The 15945-nt window shown below is 40.3% G+C and overlaps 2 protein-coding genes across 4 annotated transcripts in view; one reads left to right on the top strand and one right to left on the bottom strand.

The window, feature by feature from the left end:
• Positions 1-225: 225 nt before the first annotated feature.
• Positions 226-7621, bottom strand: seh1l (SEH1-like (S. cerevisiae)). 3 transcript variants are annotated; one of them, XM_026372738.1, is made up of 9 exons: positions 7388-7620; positions 6851-6901; positions 6491-6637; positions 5717-5928; positions 4971-5069; positions 4734-4874; positions 4452-4606; positions 3586-3739; positions 226-327 (listed from the first exon to the last, which is right to left on the bottom strand). In XM_026372738.1, exons 1-9 carry the CDS (start codon positions 7496-7498, stop codon positions 273-275), a joined length of 1125 nt encoding a protein of 374 aa, XP_026228523.1. In that variant the 5' UTR covers positions 7499-7620; the 3' UTR covers positions 226-272. The 3 variants fall into 3 exon arrangements, with proteins under 3 accessions (XP_026228523.1, XP_026228524.1, XP_026228522.1); XM_026372739.1 differs by lacking the exon at positions 226-327 and adding an exon at positions 733-1132 and having other exon boundaries at positions 7388-7621; XM_026372737.1 differs by lacking the exon at positions 226-327 and adding an exon at positions 1296-1590.
• A 525-nt stretch (positions 7622-8146) lies between these two features.
• ptpn2a (protein tyrosine phosphatase non-receptor type 2a) overlaps positions 8147-15945 on the top strand; it is an 8406-nt gene continuing 607 nt past the window's right edge. Inside the window, exons 1-9 of the mRNA XM_026372712.2 lie at positions 8147-8359; positions 9383-9473; positions 9565-9665; positions 9748-9846; positions 10877-11014; positions 11368-11577; positions 12288-12452; positions 13838-14037; positions 14768-15945. The exon at positions 14768-15945 is cut by the window's right edge and continues 607 nt beyond it. Of these exons, the coding sequence (XP_026228497.1) occupies positions 8303-8359; positions 9383-9473; positions 9565-9665; positions 9748-9846; positions 10877-11014; positions 11368-11577; positions 12288-12452; positions 13838-14037; positions 14768-14957 (1251 nt within the window). The 5' untranslated portion in view covers positions 8147-8302 and the 3' untranslated portion in view covers positions 14958-15945. The remainder of the gene's footprint in view (positions 8360-9382; positions 9474-9564; positions 9666-9747; positions 9847-10876; positions 11015-11367; positions 11578-12287; positions 12453-13837; positions 14038-14767) is intronic.

Genomic DNA, 15945 nt, shown 5'->3' with positions numbered 1-15945 from the left:
CATCTGAGAGAATTAAATCGTCGATCACGATAGGATACCGATAACGTCAATCGTTTGAATTGACGGCTCCTTAGAACAGTTTGGAAAACAATCCAGTGATTAATCAGTCGGGTGTCGGTGGAGGTAGTTATCGAGTGTCCTCTTTGAGATCCTCATACAAGCAAAAGCAACATGTACAAGGACGTAACATCAAAGATGTAGAGTTCCACAGTTTCTAGCCCAGCGGGGAGTTCATTGTATCATATGTTCAAACAGCTGCAAGAAAGCCTTGGTCAGTAGACAGCTGCCTGCCATGGCTGTGAGCCATGCAATGAAGATTTGTCCTCCCTGTCAAAATAAATGACAAGTACCAGTTAATTTATCATATATTACAGAGAAAATATGAGAGCTTACTAATATTTACACACTAGAAAAAAAAAAGATCACAATGAATCATGTGCTATTTCCATGTAGGCTGTTCACATGCAAGCCAGTCACTCTTGAATGAATACTCTGTAGTGAAGGAAAATATGCAATACTATTCTTTTAATATCGTATGGTGTGTATTCTAATTTTATACCTCCACGAGCAGAGTGCAATACTGACAGACCTGGCACTGACTGTTGCTGTCAGTGCTTCTTCATTTAATCTGATTTCTGCTTCACAACACCAAAACCAAGCAGACAAACATACTGGATATGCTTTTATACTGCACATTCACAACAATACGAAGCTAAATAGTGTAAAGTTTTATTCACAGATCAGCTAACTAAACATTACACTGTTTTTAAACAGAAATGGCACAAAGCCTTCAGTACATCTTCCAAAATCTTTTCACATTCATGCCCAGAAAAACAACAAAGCATTAGAGTGCAAAGGGAAAAATGAGGATCTTTATTACAGATTAACAGAATGGCAGATTTTTGGCCCATCCCAATGCCCCCCCAGCTCATTTTTATCTAAAACACAGCAATATTACTGCCCTTCAGCTTCTGGTAAGGGCAGCAGTGCTCTAGAGGACAGTCTGTGGGGAAGAGCCAGTGGCTGAGGCTGAATGGGCTCAGCATCACAGTGCTCTAGGAGGGAGGAGGGAGGCAGCAGGTGACCATATCGGGTCCCTGCTCTGGGAGGATCCAGAGGCGGAAAGAAATACCTGAAGCAATGTAAAACATAAAAGGAGACGAACACGACAAATGCGTGGACAGAAGGAATGACAATGACAACAAAATACAGAGGGGAAACATAAAAGGAAGTACAAATGAGAAATTAAAGGAGAAAAGATGCATGTACGCTATAGAAACAAAAAATGGAGAATGGTAGAGCACTGATAGAAGTTTATTATATTTTAGTTAACCTTTAAGAATCTATTCAAAGAGGTCATAACATATTATAATCGAAATAAAGTGGATTATGAACAGTTTCTGTGACAAAATTAGGCCCTCAACCAGTAGCACACCAAGTATTAAGCTAGGACCTGACACATGTCAAATGTAACACAAGGTCAAACAGAAGCTGATGCAGAAGAGACATTAGTAATACGCAGGATGCTGGTATGTCTTTGGAGAGGTCAGCTGCCGCAGAGGGGGTGCAAAGGGAGCTCTCTTGCCATTCCTGCATGCCACAAGCAGTACAATACTACATTACTTCAACAAACCCCATTGTCACAGACATCTGTCATTTTACAAACTGCATAACAAAGATAAAATGTGGCTTCTGAGTTAATTCTGTAAGATAGAATCTCATACAGTACACAGATGTGATGTTAGCGTTAAGTCAAAACAAATGAACAATAAACAAAATAAGTGTGGATTTAAAAAAAACATTAGTTTAATGGCACTTTTAATTTCAGTAAATATGACATTGAATTGTCATATTGGCTAATTTATGATGCAATTTTTGAAGCGAGTCTATGTAACTTTTGCTGAACAGCAACTTCTGTGGCTACGAGTGACAATGATGAATAGTAAATGCCAAAACATGGTATAAAAATGGTAGACAAGAGTCACACAGCATTTGTCACCCAATAATGCCCTTGACTCAGATACGTCTATAGAAAATTGGTCAACATTAACCACTATAAACTACTGGTCATAGTAGACCAGGTAAGGCTGCATCCAAAGTTCTGAGTGTACTGATCTGAGAAATGTTGCAATAGAAAAATAATTGTTAGGTTGTCTTTCAAAAGTCAGATAGTCTCGCTTGAAAGCTGTTAATGTGAATGACTGTATTCAAAGCCACACTGTGTTTTAGTAGAAACCTGTTTCTAATAAAGTTAAACCCAGATCAGAAAACATACAAAGACAGTGTCTCAAACGTGGAAAGTGAAAAAATTTGGGGTTTTTTTTGGAGAAATATATGCTGAATTCTATGTGAATTTAATGCCAGCAACACATTTCAAGAAGCTGCCAGGAAAAGTTGTAACACATCACTATCATGACACCCTGTCACCAACATGCATCTGTAATACGGGCTCAGGAACACCTCTAGTAACCACTGTGAACACGGTTCATCACTGTATCCACAGACACAAGGTTAAAATACCAGACAAAGAAAAACTACTAAACAATATCAAGAAATGCTGCCACTTTCTCTTAATTAAGATGGAACAAGGAAAAGTGGAAATCAAAGTTTGAAATTCTGTTCTGTTTGGAAATCATAGACACAACATGCTGCAGGTTAGAGAAGAAAGGGACAATGTGCCTTATATGCACACAGTTCAAAAGCAAGCATTTGTGATGATATGGATGGGTGTATTATCACAGAGGGCATTGGCAACTCACATTTCCTTTACAGAGAAGGTCTTCCTAACTTCAGCTCTACAATACCAACCTACAAGTCTGAGTCCTAAATGGGCCTAACCGCAGCCCAGACCTGCTAGACACTGAAAACCTTCGGCACACTCGGGTGCAAAAAACACACTTAAGCAGCTGATGAGCAGCTAAAATTGAAAGGTTTTGCTGGCATCAAATTCAAAATGTGTAAATACGATCAAATTCCTCAGTTTCAACATTCAATATGTTGTCTTCATACCATTTCAAATATAAGATTTAAAAGAGTCTCAAATCACTGCATTGTAGATTTATTTACATTTTACACATTGTCCTGATCTTTTTAGAAACATGGTTGTTTATGTTTTATCAAATTTGATTAATACGATCCATTCTAGCATTCCTCCTCAGCAAAGAGTTTGACAATATTTTCACAAGCATACACTTAACTGAAAAGTAAATGAGGAGAAAAATGTATTTCCTTTTTAAAATATTGGACATTGAAATGCCGTAGCTTGAAGCTAATAAACAATTTCAATGTGTAGAAAAAGTTACATGCCTACAAAATGTTTTTTGCTGAATATCCCAAACAGTCACATGTCAAATCTGCATCAGTATAAATCAAACAGGGAATTGCATGTAAAAAAAAAAAAAAACACTACCACACACAGGTTTCCAGAGACTTAACGGTGACAATCTGTATGCTGGAAGCCAAGCTTTTTGCATGAGTGCAGCATTGGGTCAGTGAGCAGCTGCAGTCCTGGTCAGTGTGAGGCATACTAAGTTGTCAGTTCTGGCTGGGCTGGGTAAGTGGCGTCAGACACACCACGCCACCTACCTTCCTGCAGACATCCCGTTTAGTGCATTCTGGGAGGTCTGAACAGAGGAGCCCACCATGGTGCTCATGGCTGTGGGCTGACCAGATGAACCAGTGAGCGGGCTGCCATCTCCCTTCAGGATGCCTGTGCACTTCCAGTTGTCCATGTAGTTAGCTGCAGACAAACGCGGGTTGTAGAGTTAGTAATTTTAACATAGACAATAAATCACTTATTACGAACTAAAACAAAGAGGAAAAGCTTTGACATGCACCAAATGTTTTAAGGCGCTGGTGCAAACCAATCTTAACAAAGACTGTTTGTGTGCACATGCACTTAAGTAACCCAGATACAAATAGCTTCTCCAGTAAGTGGATTTCTGGAAGCTACATAAAAAGAAAGACCAACATACAGAGAGATGCCTCTATGTATTCAACTGCCAGGAGTCACCAAACAAGCTGGCTGCATCAAATCACAAGGTTGGTTCAATTAGGTTATTAATGTGGGGCATATAAGAAGAATCAAAAGCATTCAAAAACAGCCCAAAAGTTTTAAGAGTTAAAAGAAGTCAGACTAAAAACTAATGCATAGTAGTCTATGAATCCACCTCTGACCATTTGTCTGTCTCTATTATTGTGTGGCTGGTCAGGTCCAACACACAAAGCAAAAAACCTTACTGCAGTTTGTGTACATTATAAATGCTTTGTTTGAGAAACTGAACTTCCAAAAATTATTTTAATCTTAAATCGGTTGATACAAACAATCCATCAGCCAAAGTGAGTCAATATCTGGTCAGAGTCTCCGTTTTATCGGCTTTGTTAGCCCAGTGCATGAAAACAAAACAAAGAGGAACGAGCTGTAATGAGCAGGAGCTAACAAATCCTCCTACCTTTCCAGAGGCGCACACAGCCATCATCCCCAGACGAGGCCAGCAGGGTGCTGGTGATGTTCCAGCTCACACGCCACACTTGGGAATTATGGTTGTCAAACTGAGCCACAATCTGCACCTCAAACTTGGTGGGTCCTGTAGAAGTGCTCTCCTTCCTGTCACATGGAAGATTAGATTTTCAGTCAAGTCGTTTATGATGTAGTGTATCTTTACAAGTAGGATTTGAATGTGTGTGATGGGTCCATATGAATTCAGTCCTTATGCTAAAAAGATGTCGTTCACCTCATTGGAATGAGTTTAAAGATTCGAACGTCTTTTGTTGCGATGGCGAGGACGTGGAAAGATCTTCCAAGGTTTGGCGCAAACGCAATATCGTGTACTGCATCAGTGACAGTCATCAGTGTCTCTGCTTTAGCATATTTCCTTTGCAACATCAGAGAGAAAAAAAAACTGATTAGACTTTATAAAGGTGTATTTTAATACTACATAGCACATACACAACACTACTCATACACGTACCTTGTGTTTTCATTGTACTCATAGATCTGAACCTTCCCACCATACGTTACGTTGCTGTCATCACTCCCTACTGCAAACATCGGTGGGTGGGCACGAGAGCTAGGTGGAAGGGAGAAAAGACAGTTCCTAATACGTGATTGTAGAAATGGCTGTGCAAAGAATTTCACAAAAAGAAGGGTGAAATGGAAGCAAATGATGCAGCCCAATAGTTTAGGTGGGATTTTAATGCTGCCTTCAAACATAAGGAGGCAAAATACTATTTGCTTAGAATCACAATTTGCTTTTGACACTTTCATAGTGCTCCTTAGTGAGTATACTTCTGGACTGTTTTTGGAAGCTCCAGAGTCCACAAAGTTCACGGTGTCCCAGCTTTGAACAGTGACATGAATTCACTGGATGTACTGTTTTCAGTCCAGGTCATTAAACTTACTCTTTCCAATATTAGCTAGATGATGAAAGTAACAGAAAGAACCACTCATGGAAAACATGTTACATTATCTCACACGCTCATAGATAATTGTGAATAACTCAAATCTGTAGGGTGACAAGACAGTTTTGAGTGGCAGACTAGTCTACACAATGTGCAGCTACAGCCTGAAAATACTCACGTGCCCTTAGACAGGACTACTTTGCAAGTGAGCCCACTGCATTTTGTCTTTTGGAATTTTTGAGGAAACCCAGTATAAGTGTTCTAAACAACATGCTATCATAGAAGTCTGATTCAAAACTGAAAACACTTTTCCAACCTGGAGGGATTCCAAGAGATGCAGCTGCAGCTGAGCTTGCAGGAGATTTCGTGCTGCAGGGACCACTGACTCAGGTTCATCACATCGGGAGCCTCGTATATCCGCACTACTCCGTCCGCAGAGCAGGTGGTCAACATCAGACCCATGTGTTTAGGGGCAAACTTCACATCAGTCACTGAGGTTCTACTGTCCACTAGTGTGGTTCTCTTTATCTAAAACAGACAACATGAAATGTTGGATCAAAACAGATCAATCAGAAAACTGCAAAAAAAGTGAAGGAAGTGGGCAACTACAGGAGCACAAAGTCTGCATTCACTATCAGCACTAAGTACAAACAGAATTCACAGGCTGATTGTTTAACTGTCTTTCTACACAAATATATACCAAATTAACATTTCATCATTCTCATGGCTTGTCAAGGTATTAATAGTATTTTAATGGCATATTCTGTTACAACAGCTTTCATATTTCACACTCTCCCTCCGCTCACTGCCTCCAGGCCTTTCTTCAGGTCTCTGTTGGAATTATTCTCACCTGGCAGTGTAACATCACCTACATTACTGTGGAAATGTATCTGCTCTGATATCTCAGTGATTTTGGTGTCCTTTAGCTCCTCACATATTAGTCACGTATTGCTTTGCTTTAAAAAGACAACAGTGAATCTGAACATCTAGTACAATCAAAGCACACACAGAAAATGCTGAGAAATTTAAAACAACGATATGACGTTGCATGAAGTCCAGTGTTACATGCATGTCCGGCTAGTTTACTAACCCAGTGGCTCTGTCCTCTTTGTTTGTCATTGGACTCTCCTACGATCTCTTCCCAGACAGCAGCTGTTCTGTCAAAGGAGCAGGAAGCTAGAACCTGCCCAAATTCTGGATGAGCCCAGGTCACTCTCCACACCGAACCGCTGTGTGTCTGGAGAAAAGAACAGCTTCTGTCAAATTACAGTACCCCAAAACTAGTTCAAGACTTCATATTTATAACAGTAACCATAATCATAACCACAGATTAATAAATAAACAGGACAGAAAGTCATGCAAATCTATAGTGCCGTTATGCAAAGCACACTAGCTGATGAAATCACATTTGAAGGGGAAAACGCTTATTAATCAGCTTTGGGTGGTTTACCTTCCAGCTGGCCGTGCAGTGCCACTCTCCATTTTCACTTTTGTCCCAAACCTAAAAGTAATAAAATCACACTGTTGACATCAATCTCTGCTTTTAACTTATTTATGTGCACATTTCTTAAGCTAAGTGCATAGTGACATACGCTACTTAAATATGGTAAGGTCTTCATTTTGAGATCCTGGTTTGGTTCACAATTAACGTTATGTTATCTTAACCTTAACGCTACAGCTTTTAAAACCGGTGTAACACAAGCAGACTGAACTCGGAATTGTTTACACTGAAATTACAGCTTCCCTTCAGCTACCGTAGCTTGTGCTACAGGCACCATGGCTAACAAACTAGCTAAACACAATAAGGTTTAAAAGTCACAACAAACAGCAGTTTTGGCAAATAATGTCTAACGCCACATATGTCAAGAACTGGTGGAAGATGACACCAGGTAAAGTTAACAGTGAGTTAAGAGTGACGATACTTGGATAAGGTTATTAAGTTAGCGGTGACAGCTAAAGCTAAGACTAGCATACCTATCTAACTTACCTTCACACTTTGGTCACTCGAGCACGTCGCCATTCTCCGGCCGTGAAAATCATACGACACATCGTGAATTAGATCTTTATGATCTGCTGCGATACTACGCGCTACAAACATGACTGCAACTCCAATATTCCAGCAGCACCGGCTAAACTAGTCAGCTAGCAGGCCTGTCATGTGTTTACTAGCATGTGTGTGTGTTTGGCGGGTCCTCGTCTCGTGTGTACAGCCGACTGTGAGCAGCGGCGTCGACCACACGGGGGCGCTTTCACACCAAGTTTACGTAAATTATATTCTGAGCTACCTTATGCTAAAATCTCCACGGAGCCCGTACGTTTATCTTCAAACGTGTCACGTCCTAACAACACGCAGAAGTAATGTTGAAGAATATGGAAATGCATACCTCTTTTAATAGGTAACATCTTGTTATAGTTTTGGTAAACTGCAATGCACGGGTCACCTGGGTTGCCAGGTTTCTTCACTCAGTGTAGGCTATTTCATGCACCATTGACTATCCTACATTTATATTACATATTATATTTATATTGTGGGCAAAAATAACGGAAAAAATGATATAAAATTATAATTTTAGTAATATAGAACTCTGTGTGTTTCCTATTTCTTTTTGGGCTGAGTGAATTCGCCACAATTATTTAATATTTTCTGTAGTCTAAAAGTGTATTATATACACACGCATATTCCTCTTGAATGAATTATGAGAACTTGTGGCTTGAGGCTGACGTAGACGCATAACTGGCAACCTAACTCAGTCAGCCTGCATGCAGTATTGTGCAGGGGCAGCAGACTCCCCGCTGAGATCCCAAGGGTTACACAGACTGCTGTGTAGATGGCTGACAGAAAGGAGTAATTTGGTGAACGGAGATCATCCAACTAGTGTCTCAGGGCAATAACTACGATAAAATGGAGCAAGAATTTCTAGACATCGATTCGTCGGGGAGATGGCAAAACCTTTACAATGTAAGTCGGGACACTGGGCCTCTCGTGTTTCTATGACGATCGGTTGCTAACTTACTTAATGCCAGCTAGCTAATTTGATAGCTAGCCCGTAAGACAGCTTTAACAGTATTTGGCTACTTTAGCCTTATGAGCGACACATTTAACGTTAATTGTGATAATTTACATATCACAGAACATGCTGTTGACGTTTTGTATAACTTGTGCTATGCACTTAGCCGGTGAAGTCGAACGGGAAACTTAGCTTAACTTAGGTTATCAGTCTGCGGGGTCGCAGACTTCCGTAGCTACAAAGATTGCAGCTAGAAAACGTGTAGCGGCACAGTGCTCGCAGTCGAGCTCATCTAGGTTAATGCTGGCTGACGCTAGCAGACGTCAGCTCCAGTTTCTGAGAACTCATCAGGACTTCCAGAGAAAAGCGCATGTGTTTTACCACCAGCTGTCCGAGGGAACTCAGTGGCGTTTTAGTGTTTCTAACGTTTCTGTCTAGGTTTAGTTTTAAGTTTAGCTAACTTGAGCTTTGACCCGGTCATTTGGAGGCTAACTTGAGCTATATGGACTTGTTTAGTTGTCGATCTTTAACGTTAACATTTACTATGTTTAGAAGTTGAATAGAAATTGAACATAACCATAACCATAGGCTTATAACGTTACGTTAAAGAGCTTATTAATATTATAGTCAGATCAGTTATTATCCCGACAGAGATAGTCAATGTGTGTGTGTTTAAGTGGTATTGTTTTTCTAAAGTTGAAACTATTGTCTCAGCGTCTACTTTCCTTTCTTCCAATGATCCTTTTGACAGGGCTCACAAAACTATTGCTCATCATCTGAAAGCTGTATTAAAACTACAGCAGTTCCAATCCTTCCAACACATAATATATTATACTGCCCTCAAGGTGTTTTCTGTATTACTGCCAGTGTTTCTTGCCACCACTTCACTAGTTTGTCAGTGTGTTTCCCATTGCTGTTGTCGACCTAATCAACATAAGACACTGACTTCTTCCTTGTCATCTTGTGTCTAACAGGAGATCCGTAACCAAGCTAGTGAATATCCTTACAGGGTGGCCAGACTTCCAGCGAATCGGAATTTGAATCGCTACAGAGACGTCAGTCCATGTGAGCTTTACGACAACTACAGTTATTTGTGCAAATGAGTTATTGTGAATTACTATTTTTAAACGCTCAGTGATGTCCTGTCTGGTTTCAGATGATCACAGTCGAGTAAAACTTGAAAACTCTGAAAATGACTACATCAATGCAAGCTTAGTCATGGTAGAAGAAGCCCAAAGAGCTTACATTCTTTCACAGGTAATGGTGTAGCTCAGACAAGGTAAAAGTCACTGGCTGCATAGGTATGCATAATCTGAAAGGACTTCTTTTGCTTCCACAGGGCCCTTTGAGGAATACCTGTGGTCATTTCTGGCTGATGATTTGGGAGCAGCGTTCCAAAGCTGTTATAATGCTCAACAGAGTCATTGAAAAGGGATCTGTAAGTACTTTCGCATTTGTTGATCATTTATCAGCTTTCAGTTTTAATCAAATGTTCTGGGAGAAATTTTGCAGGGTGTCATATATTGATGCTATCATTAGTTACAACACACAGACTCCTTTGCATAAATAGTTAATGCTAGTTTGTCCTTCATTTGTATGTGCAGTGCCCCTAAATCCTTTTGTTTGGGAACCACACAAATTTGCATCGTTGCTGAGTGCTCCATGAGAAGATGGACACCAGTTTATATTCACCCATTTAGTATGAAGCTGGAGCCAGCAACCTGTTTACATGGGCTATGTACTGCACTATGTTGCTTTTGTGGAAAAATAAGATGGAAGTGAAAGTGTATTTATGGTTATGGGTTTCAGTTTTGGCAGTAGGTTGGTAATTTTTGTTAGTGAGTTTGAATTTTAAAGTCACATAGAGATTTTACATTAATGTGGTGTGTAGGGAAGGTTGGTCAAATGGCACATCCAAATATTCTGTACTGTACATTTTATAAAGGAATACCTTATTGAAAATCAGTTTTGTCAGATAAATGTCTTGCAGTGCTTTGTGGGTATTTTTTATGATTTGTGGAAACAATCTGCAAATACTACAGAGCATGAGGGTTCCCAACAGTGGTCCTCAATGCCTCCCAACAGAAGCTGTAAGATACCAAGTGACTCTGTCTTGCCCAACTTCAGCCTCATCTGAGATGGTATCTTTCAGCTCCTGGTTGACTGAACCCTTTTGACCCAGATAATCGACAGTGGGTAGGCCAGGAATCCTTGATGACCAGGGTTGGAACCTCTGCTATAGAGTATAATAACACAGCATTGCTATGATTTTTCTTGATGAATGTTTTAACACTAAATTCAAGGAATCTCCTACTATCAAATAAACATGTAGTGATGATCTCAGTTAATGTGCACCTGATTCCCTGTTTTTATCTACCAACCCTTTATTCTTCAGTCAGCATACAGTTCAGAGGATTGAGACCATATGACCTATTCAACACTGAGTTAAGTCATTTTTGTTTTACCAGGAAAAGTGTGCACAGTACTGGCCTACCACAGAGGAGCTACAGATGTCTTTCACAGACACAGGCTTTATTGTCAGGCTGCTTTCAGAGGAAGACCAGTCCTATTACACAATCCGAGTGCTAGAACTGCAGAACACAAAGGTGAGCACAAGAGGGGCATTATTAGATAATACAACCTTTTTAAAACTCTGAAGTGGTTCACTACTTTGTGTGGTTAAACCTGTTATGTGTCTAGTTTAGTAAATTGCATTCCATTGCTAAAACTAGATCTTTACTTTGTCAATGTTCTGCACCCAGGCTTACTTTTCAGAGCAGCTAAATGTCCTAAACATTGTTATTTTTATATTATTTATCTATGTCTAGAAGCATACACATGATAAATGCTGTTATTGCAGGTTGCATCATGTTTACCTTTAACAAATCAGTCTAGTCACACAAGTGTCTCTTCATTCTCCAATAATGTAAACCATTCCATCTCGCGTTTTCTGTCATAGACAGGGGAGTCACGGGAAATTTACCACTTTCACTACACCACGTGGCCAGACTTTGGTGTCCCGGAATCTCCCGCCTCCTTCCTCAACTTCCTCTTCAAGGTCCGGGAATCCCGCTCAATGGACCCAGACCACGGGCCCTCTGTGGTTCATTGCAGTGCTGGGATCGGACGCTCAGGGACTTTTGCCTTGGTGGACACCTGCCTTGTTCTGGTGAGAAGAGGGAGAGGGGATTGTCACCAAATATAGACCACATTAAGGGGAAATGAAACGAAAACAAAGAGTAAAAACTTTTCTTGAGCTTCAGGTTTTGGCAAGAGAGGAGATGTTTGCTCTTGTGACAATTATACATACATGGTAAAAGCGGCAAGGGGATAAGTTGTAGCATGTTGGTCAGAAAGCTTTTTCAAGTGGTGTATACCAAATGTCGATGAATACCTGGGGAAAAGATTGCCATAAACGAGTTGAGATGTTCTGTGCTTTTTTGTTTTTCCTGTCTCACGCATAACTTCCTGCACGCTGTCATCTGGTTAGTTGGAATATAATTTGCTGAAGATTATGTGATGAAATTCCTGCTTGACAAATTGTTCCTAATTTCTTGGACATTTACATCTTATATAGGAGGTCCTGAAATGTTAAACTAGAAAATGTTATCTACCAAAATTAAAGCAACTGCTCTGAGTGTTATGGGGGTGAGTGTTTATCCAAAAACCATGACAACTATGACAGTCATCAGGGAAGCTGAGTTTAAAAAATGACCAGGGAAATTGTAGATTTTTAAGGCATCTGTGCTATGATCACTCAGTAATCCACATGTTTTAGGTAACTGTCTGACAGCATTAGAGTAGGTAGTGAAAACAGTGGCTTAACTGCCAGCATGCAGTCTTTTTAGCTGTATTTTAAACGCATTAATGTGTTTTCAGATGAAGAAGCGGAAAAATCCGTCATCAGTGGACATACAGAAGGTGCTACTGGACATGAGGGAATACCGCATGGGCCTGATCCAGACCCCAGACCAGCTGCGCTTCTCTTACATGGCTGTCATCGAGGGAGCCAAGCTCATCCTGACAGACAACTCTGTACCACAGGTAGCTCAGTCACACAGCTGCATAGTAAAGCCGTTTTCATCTCCAGTGGGATCAGGTCTGGACTTTGCGCTGACTTGTATGTCCAGACATGCAGCACACAGCTGGAGAAAGTCCGGGTAACATACATTCCCACTCAGGGAAATGGGGGGGTTGTGTAGAGCATGCAGGAGACATGATGTCACACAAGTATACTACGCAAATGTAATATGTTTTGTGTATAGCGCATGAGTAGATTATTACATGATTCAAAATTACACTTTCTGATATTGAGCTAAACAAATCAGTTGAAAGAAAACTCCCCCGTACTCGCTGTGGATACTCCAGACCGGTACCTGCTGTGCTCACACATGATCTTACTAGGAAATTATGCAGACTTTGTACCAGGGGGGTCTCATGATGAAGTCCAGGTAATCTCCAAGTTGAATAACTCAGATGTTTGCGTTCTCACATGCAGCTTACCTAGGTGAAGTCTGGACATGTTCAGGGTGTCAGTGCATGTGTGAAAGTAGCTTAAGACTGTCAGGTTTGAACATATCAGAGACAAGACACATTTGACTGCCAAGTCTGCAAGCCGATTCCAGATAATATGCAATTTAGACCATACTTCTATCCATCGCGTGCAGGGTATGAACATAAATCAGCATTGCTGTAGTTTCAGGCTTTCAGTTTTACTTTTACTTTAACAAATCTGTTTCTTGTTATTATTCGTGATACAGCTTATGACTTCCCGATTCAGTTTCAAAATAAAACTGAAAGTTTTATCTGCAGCAATTCCTGCCCATATGCCCAGTTTCCCATAATACGGTCTATCTACGATCTATTTTATGACACTTGTTGTGGTCTACATTGTATTAATAAACAATAAGAATAATAAATTATATTTTGGTGGAAATTCTGATATAATGTGCTGTAGTAGTAAATACGTTAATAATTATTTAGCCAGTATCACTGTGGAACATGGATAAATTGCACTAATTATCATACTGAGAAGTTATTTTTAAAATAAATCCTAATTTGCGCTCTCTGTTTCAATGTTTTATTGTATCAACAAAAAACGATCTGTAAAGAATGATCTAGAAACTGCAGTAAGCAAGTGTTGGGAAACTGAAGCAGCCAGCTAAGTGAAGTTTCTGCTAGCAGCAGCCCTGAGTGTTATGTGTTAAACACCCAAGCTTTGTTATAACTTGTTCAAATCCTCATTTGGCCGTTTTTCTTTTCTTTTAGTCCAGAGGTGCAAAGAAGTTGTTCTTATTATGACTGTTTTAAAGATAAACTGTCCCTCCCCATCCCTGCTCTGCTATGCTGACTGCTCTGCCCAGTGCTTCAGGTAGTCATCATTATGAAATTACAAGCTCTTTGTATGTCATCCCCTGTACGAATACCAGCAGAGAATGCTGTCCACAGCTGACCCCCCCTCAGAACCAGGCCTGCCTCCTCCACCGCCTCCACCCAGGCCTCACCTCCATGACAGCACACCTAACGGCCAGCCAGGACCCTGCCCAGAGCTGCAGCCCGCTTCAGTAGACCACCTGCTGGAAAGAGACCCAGACAACCACAACTACAATGCAGCAGAAATCTCTGGGCAGTAAGTAGCAGTAGCAGCTCATTGTGAAAGACACAGTTGTAATTCTTTAGTTAGGGATGTCAAAAGCACCAATTCTTTGGTACCAAACAATACCAAAATTCTGGAAAACATGACAGTACTTGTTTTTTCTATGGTACTGAAGGTACCACAGGCACCTACCACATTAGCTGTCATAGAACATGATTTCTATCATCTATTCTACTAAAGAGCTCAACAAATAACCTTACAAGTGTAGTGTGATATTAAATGAGAAGAAGAACACATGATCAGCAAGGGTGGTCCACCCTTGACTAAGTTGCCATAAGCTGGTATTCAAATGTGTTCATTAGCTCAAAGACAGACTTCCACCTCTGTACAAAAATAATCAAGGTGAGCATTTTTAACATTGGTGACATTATTACAAATGTTCATATGTTGAAATGCTGCCACCAGTGTTTGTGAACTGTGATGCAACTGCATCTATTATAGCAGACACACACACACACACACACACACATCCATAATTAGCGTGTTTAGGCTAATGAAGGCACAGCTAACAACATGAATTGGCTGCTTCTTATAACGTTACTAATGTAACCAAAGTTACAGTTAAGCTGTGTGTGCAACAGCCTCTACGTGAGCTCTGCCTGATAATTGAAAGATGTTTGACTGATCTAGCACAGTGGTGCATGACGCAGATGCAATTGTCATACCGTGGTTTTCTGAGTGCCTCCTCTTAATCTTGTTCCAGTGTCAGAAAGCGACACCGTGAGGAGAGGATAGCCAGCACAGCACAGAAGGTCCAGCAGATGAAACAAAGACTGACCGACTCAGAGAAAAAACGAGAGCAGCGGCAGTACTGGAGGTCCGTCCTGCTCAACATCGGTGTCGGGGCAGCGCTGGCCGTTGGCCTGCTGGTTTGCTGGATTTACTCCCAGTGAAACACTGTGGCTTACTTACAGTAAAACTGACTCCTACTTTGCACCAGTACCTGGGATTAGGTACTTCTTTAAGTAGATTTAGATGATAATGTGTGCATAACTGAGGTTATTTATTTCTTTAAGGTCAAAATGTGGGCGCGCTAGATCAAATGAGTGTGTGTATATTTTTCATGGAAGATCTTAACAAAAATAGTAACATCTCAGGATCTTGGTGCCAGCACGATGATTTCATTTCCTTTCCTTCTTGTCCCTGTTGATTAATGTACTGTATCATAGCAAATCACTTTGGAAAAACTTACTAAATGTGCAGTACAATTGGGGAAAGTTCTAACTGGTTTATTTTTGGATTCTTTATGTCGATTTATGTCGATAATCTGTGGACATGTTTTACATTTTGCATTTTGTCAAGACAAATAACTTGCCTTGACTGTCCTTCCTACCATTGACCTGTAGGAGGACTCCAGAGCCTAGAGGTCAGCTATGGGATTTTTATTTTCCTCTTTAAATACAATGTTTTACCAGAGCACGACTTGTTCTTCCATTCACACTTCGCAGGGCATCCCACTACGGCCAGATCTATATTTTTCACAGGGAGCTGCCCTGCAAATGTTTCAAGCTCTGCTAGAATGTCAACATCTTAATTTTCTGTTAAATAAGCACATTTTTCTTTAGCTCTTGGTTATCTCATGTATCATAGAAGTTATCGGGTACCTCACCACTTGTGTGTATTTACCCACTGGATGGGTCCATGTGTAACATTCAGGTTATCCCACTTTTTGTTTTTTTGTTTTTTGTAGGAAACCAAAGCAAAGCTGTCCATGTTAGGATAGTGACAGCCAGGCAAACAGTTAAAATTGTACTCTCTTTATGTGGAAAGTTTTTTTTGTTTGTTTGTTTTTTACCAACCACTTGCATTACAGAATTATACTAGTTATAGTACCTTTATTTTGAGTGTCACTTTTTAATTTGAACACTTTTTTTTTTTTTT

Source organism: Anabas testudineus, chromosome 16 (assembly GCF_900324465.2).
Source record: "Anabas testudineus chromosome 16, fAnaTes1.2, whole genome shotgun sequence".
Lineage (NCBI taxonomy): Eukaryota > Metazoa > Chordata > Actinopteri > Anabantiformes > Anabantidae > Anabas > Anabas testudineus.
This window is presented reverse-complemented; position numbering and strand designations above follow the sequence as displayed.

Excerpts from the sequence above, each read along its gene's own strand:
- seh1l (XM_026372739.1), bottom strand. The coding sequence starts at position 7,498 with ATGTTTGTAGCGCGTAGTATCGCAGCAGATCATAAAGATCTAATTCAC. Across the intron at positions 5,929-6,490 it reads AAAGAGGACAGAGCCACTGG|ATAAAGAGAACCACACTAGT; the intron begins GTTAGTAAACTA and ends TGTCTGTTTTAG. Across the intron at positions 4,875-4,970 it reads GAGTACAATGAAAACACAAG|GAAATATGCTAAAGCAGAGA; the intron begins GTACGTGTATGA and ends GATGTTGCAAAG.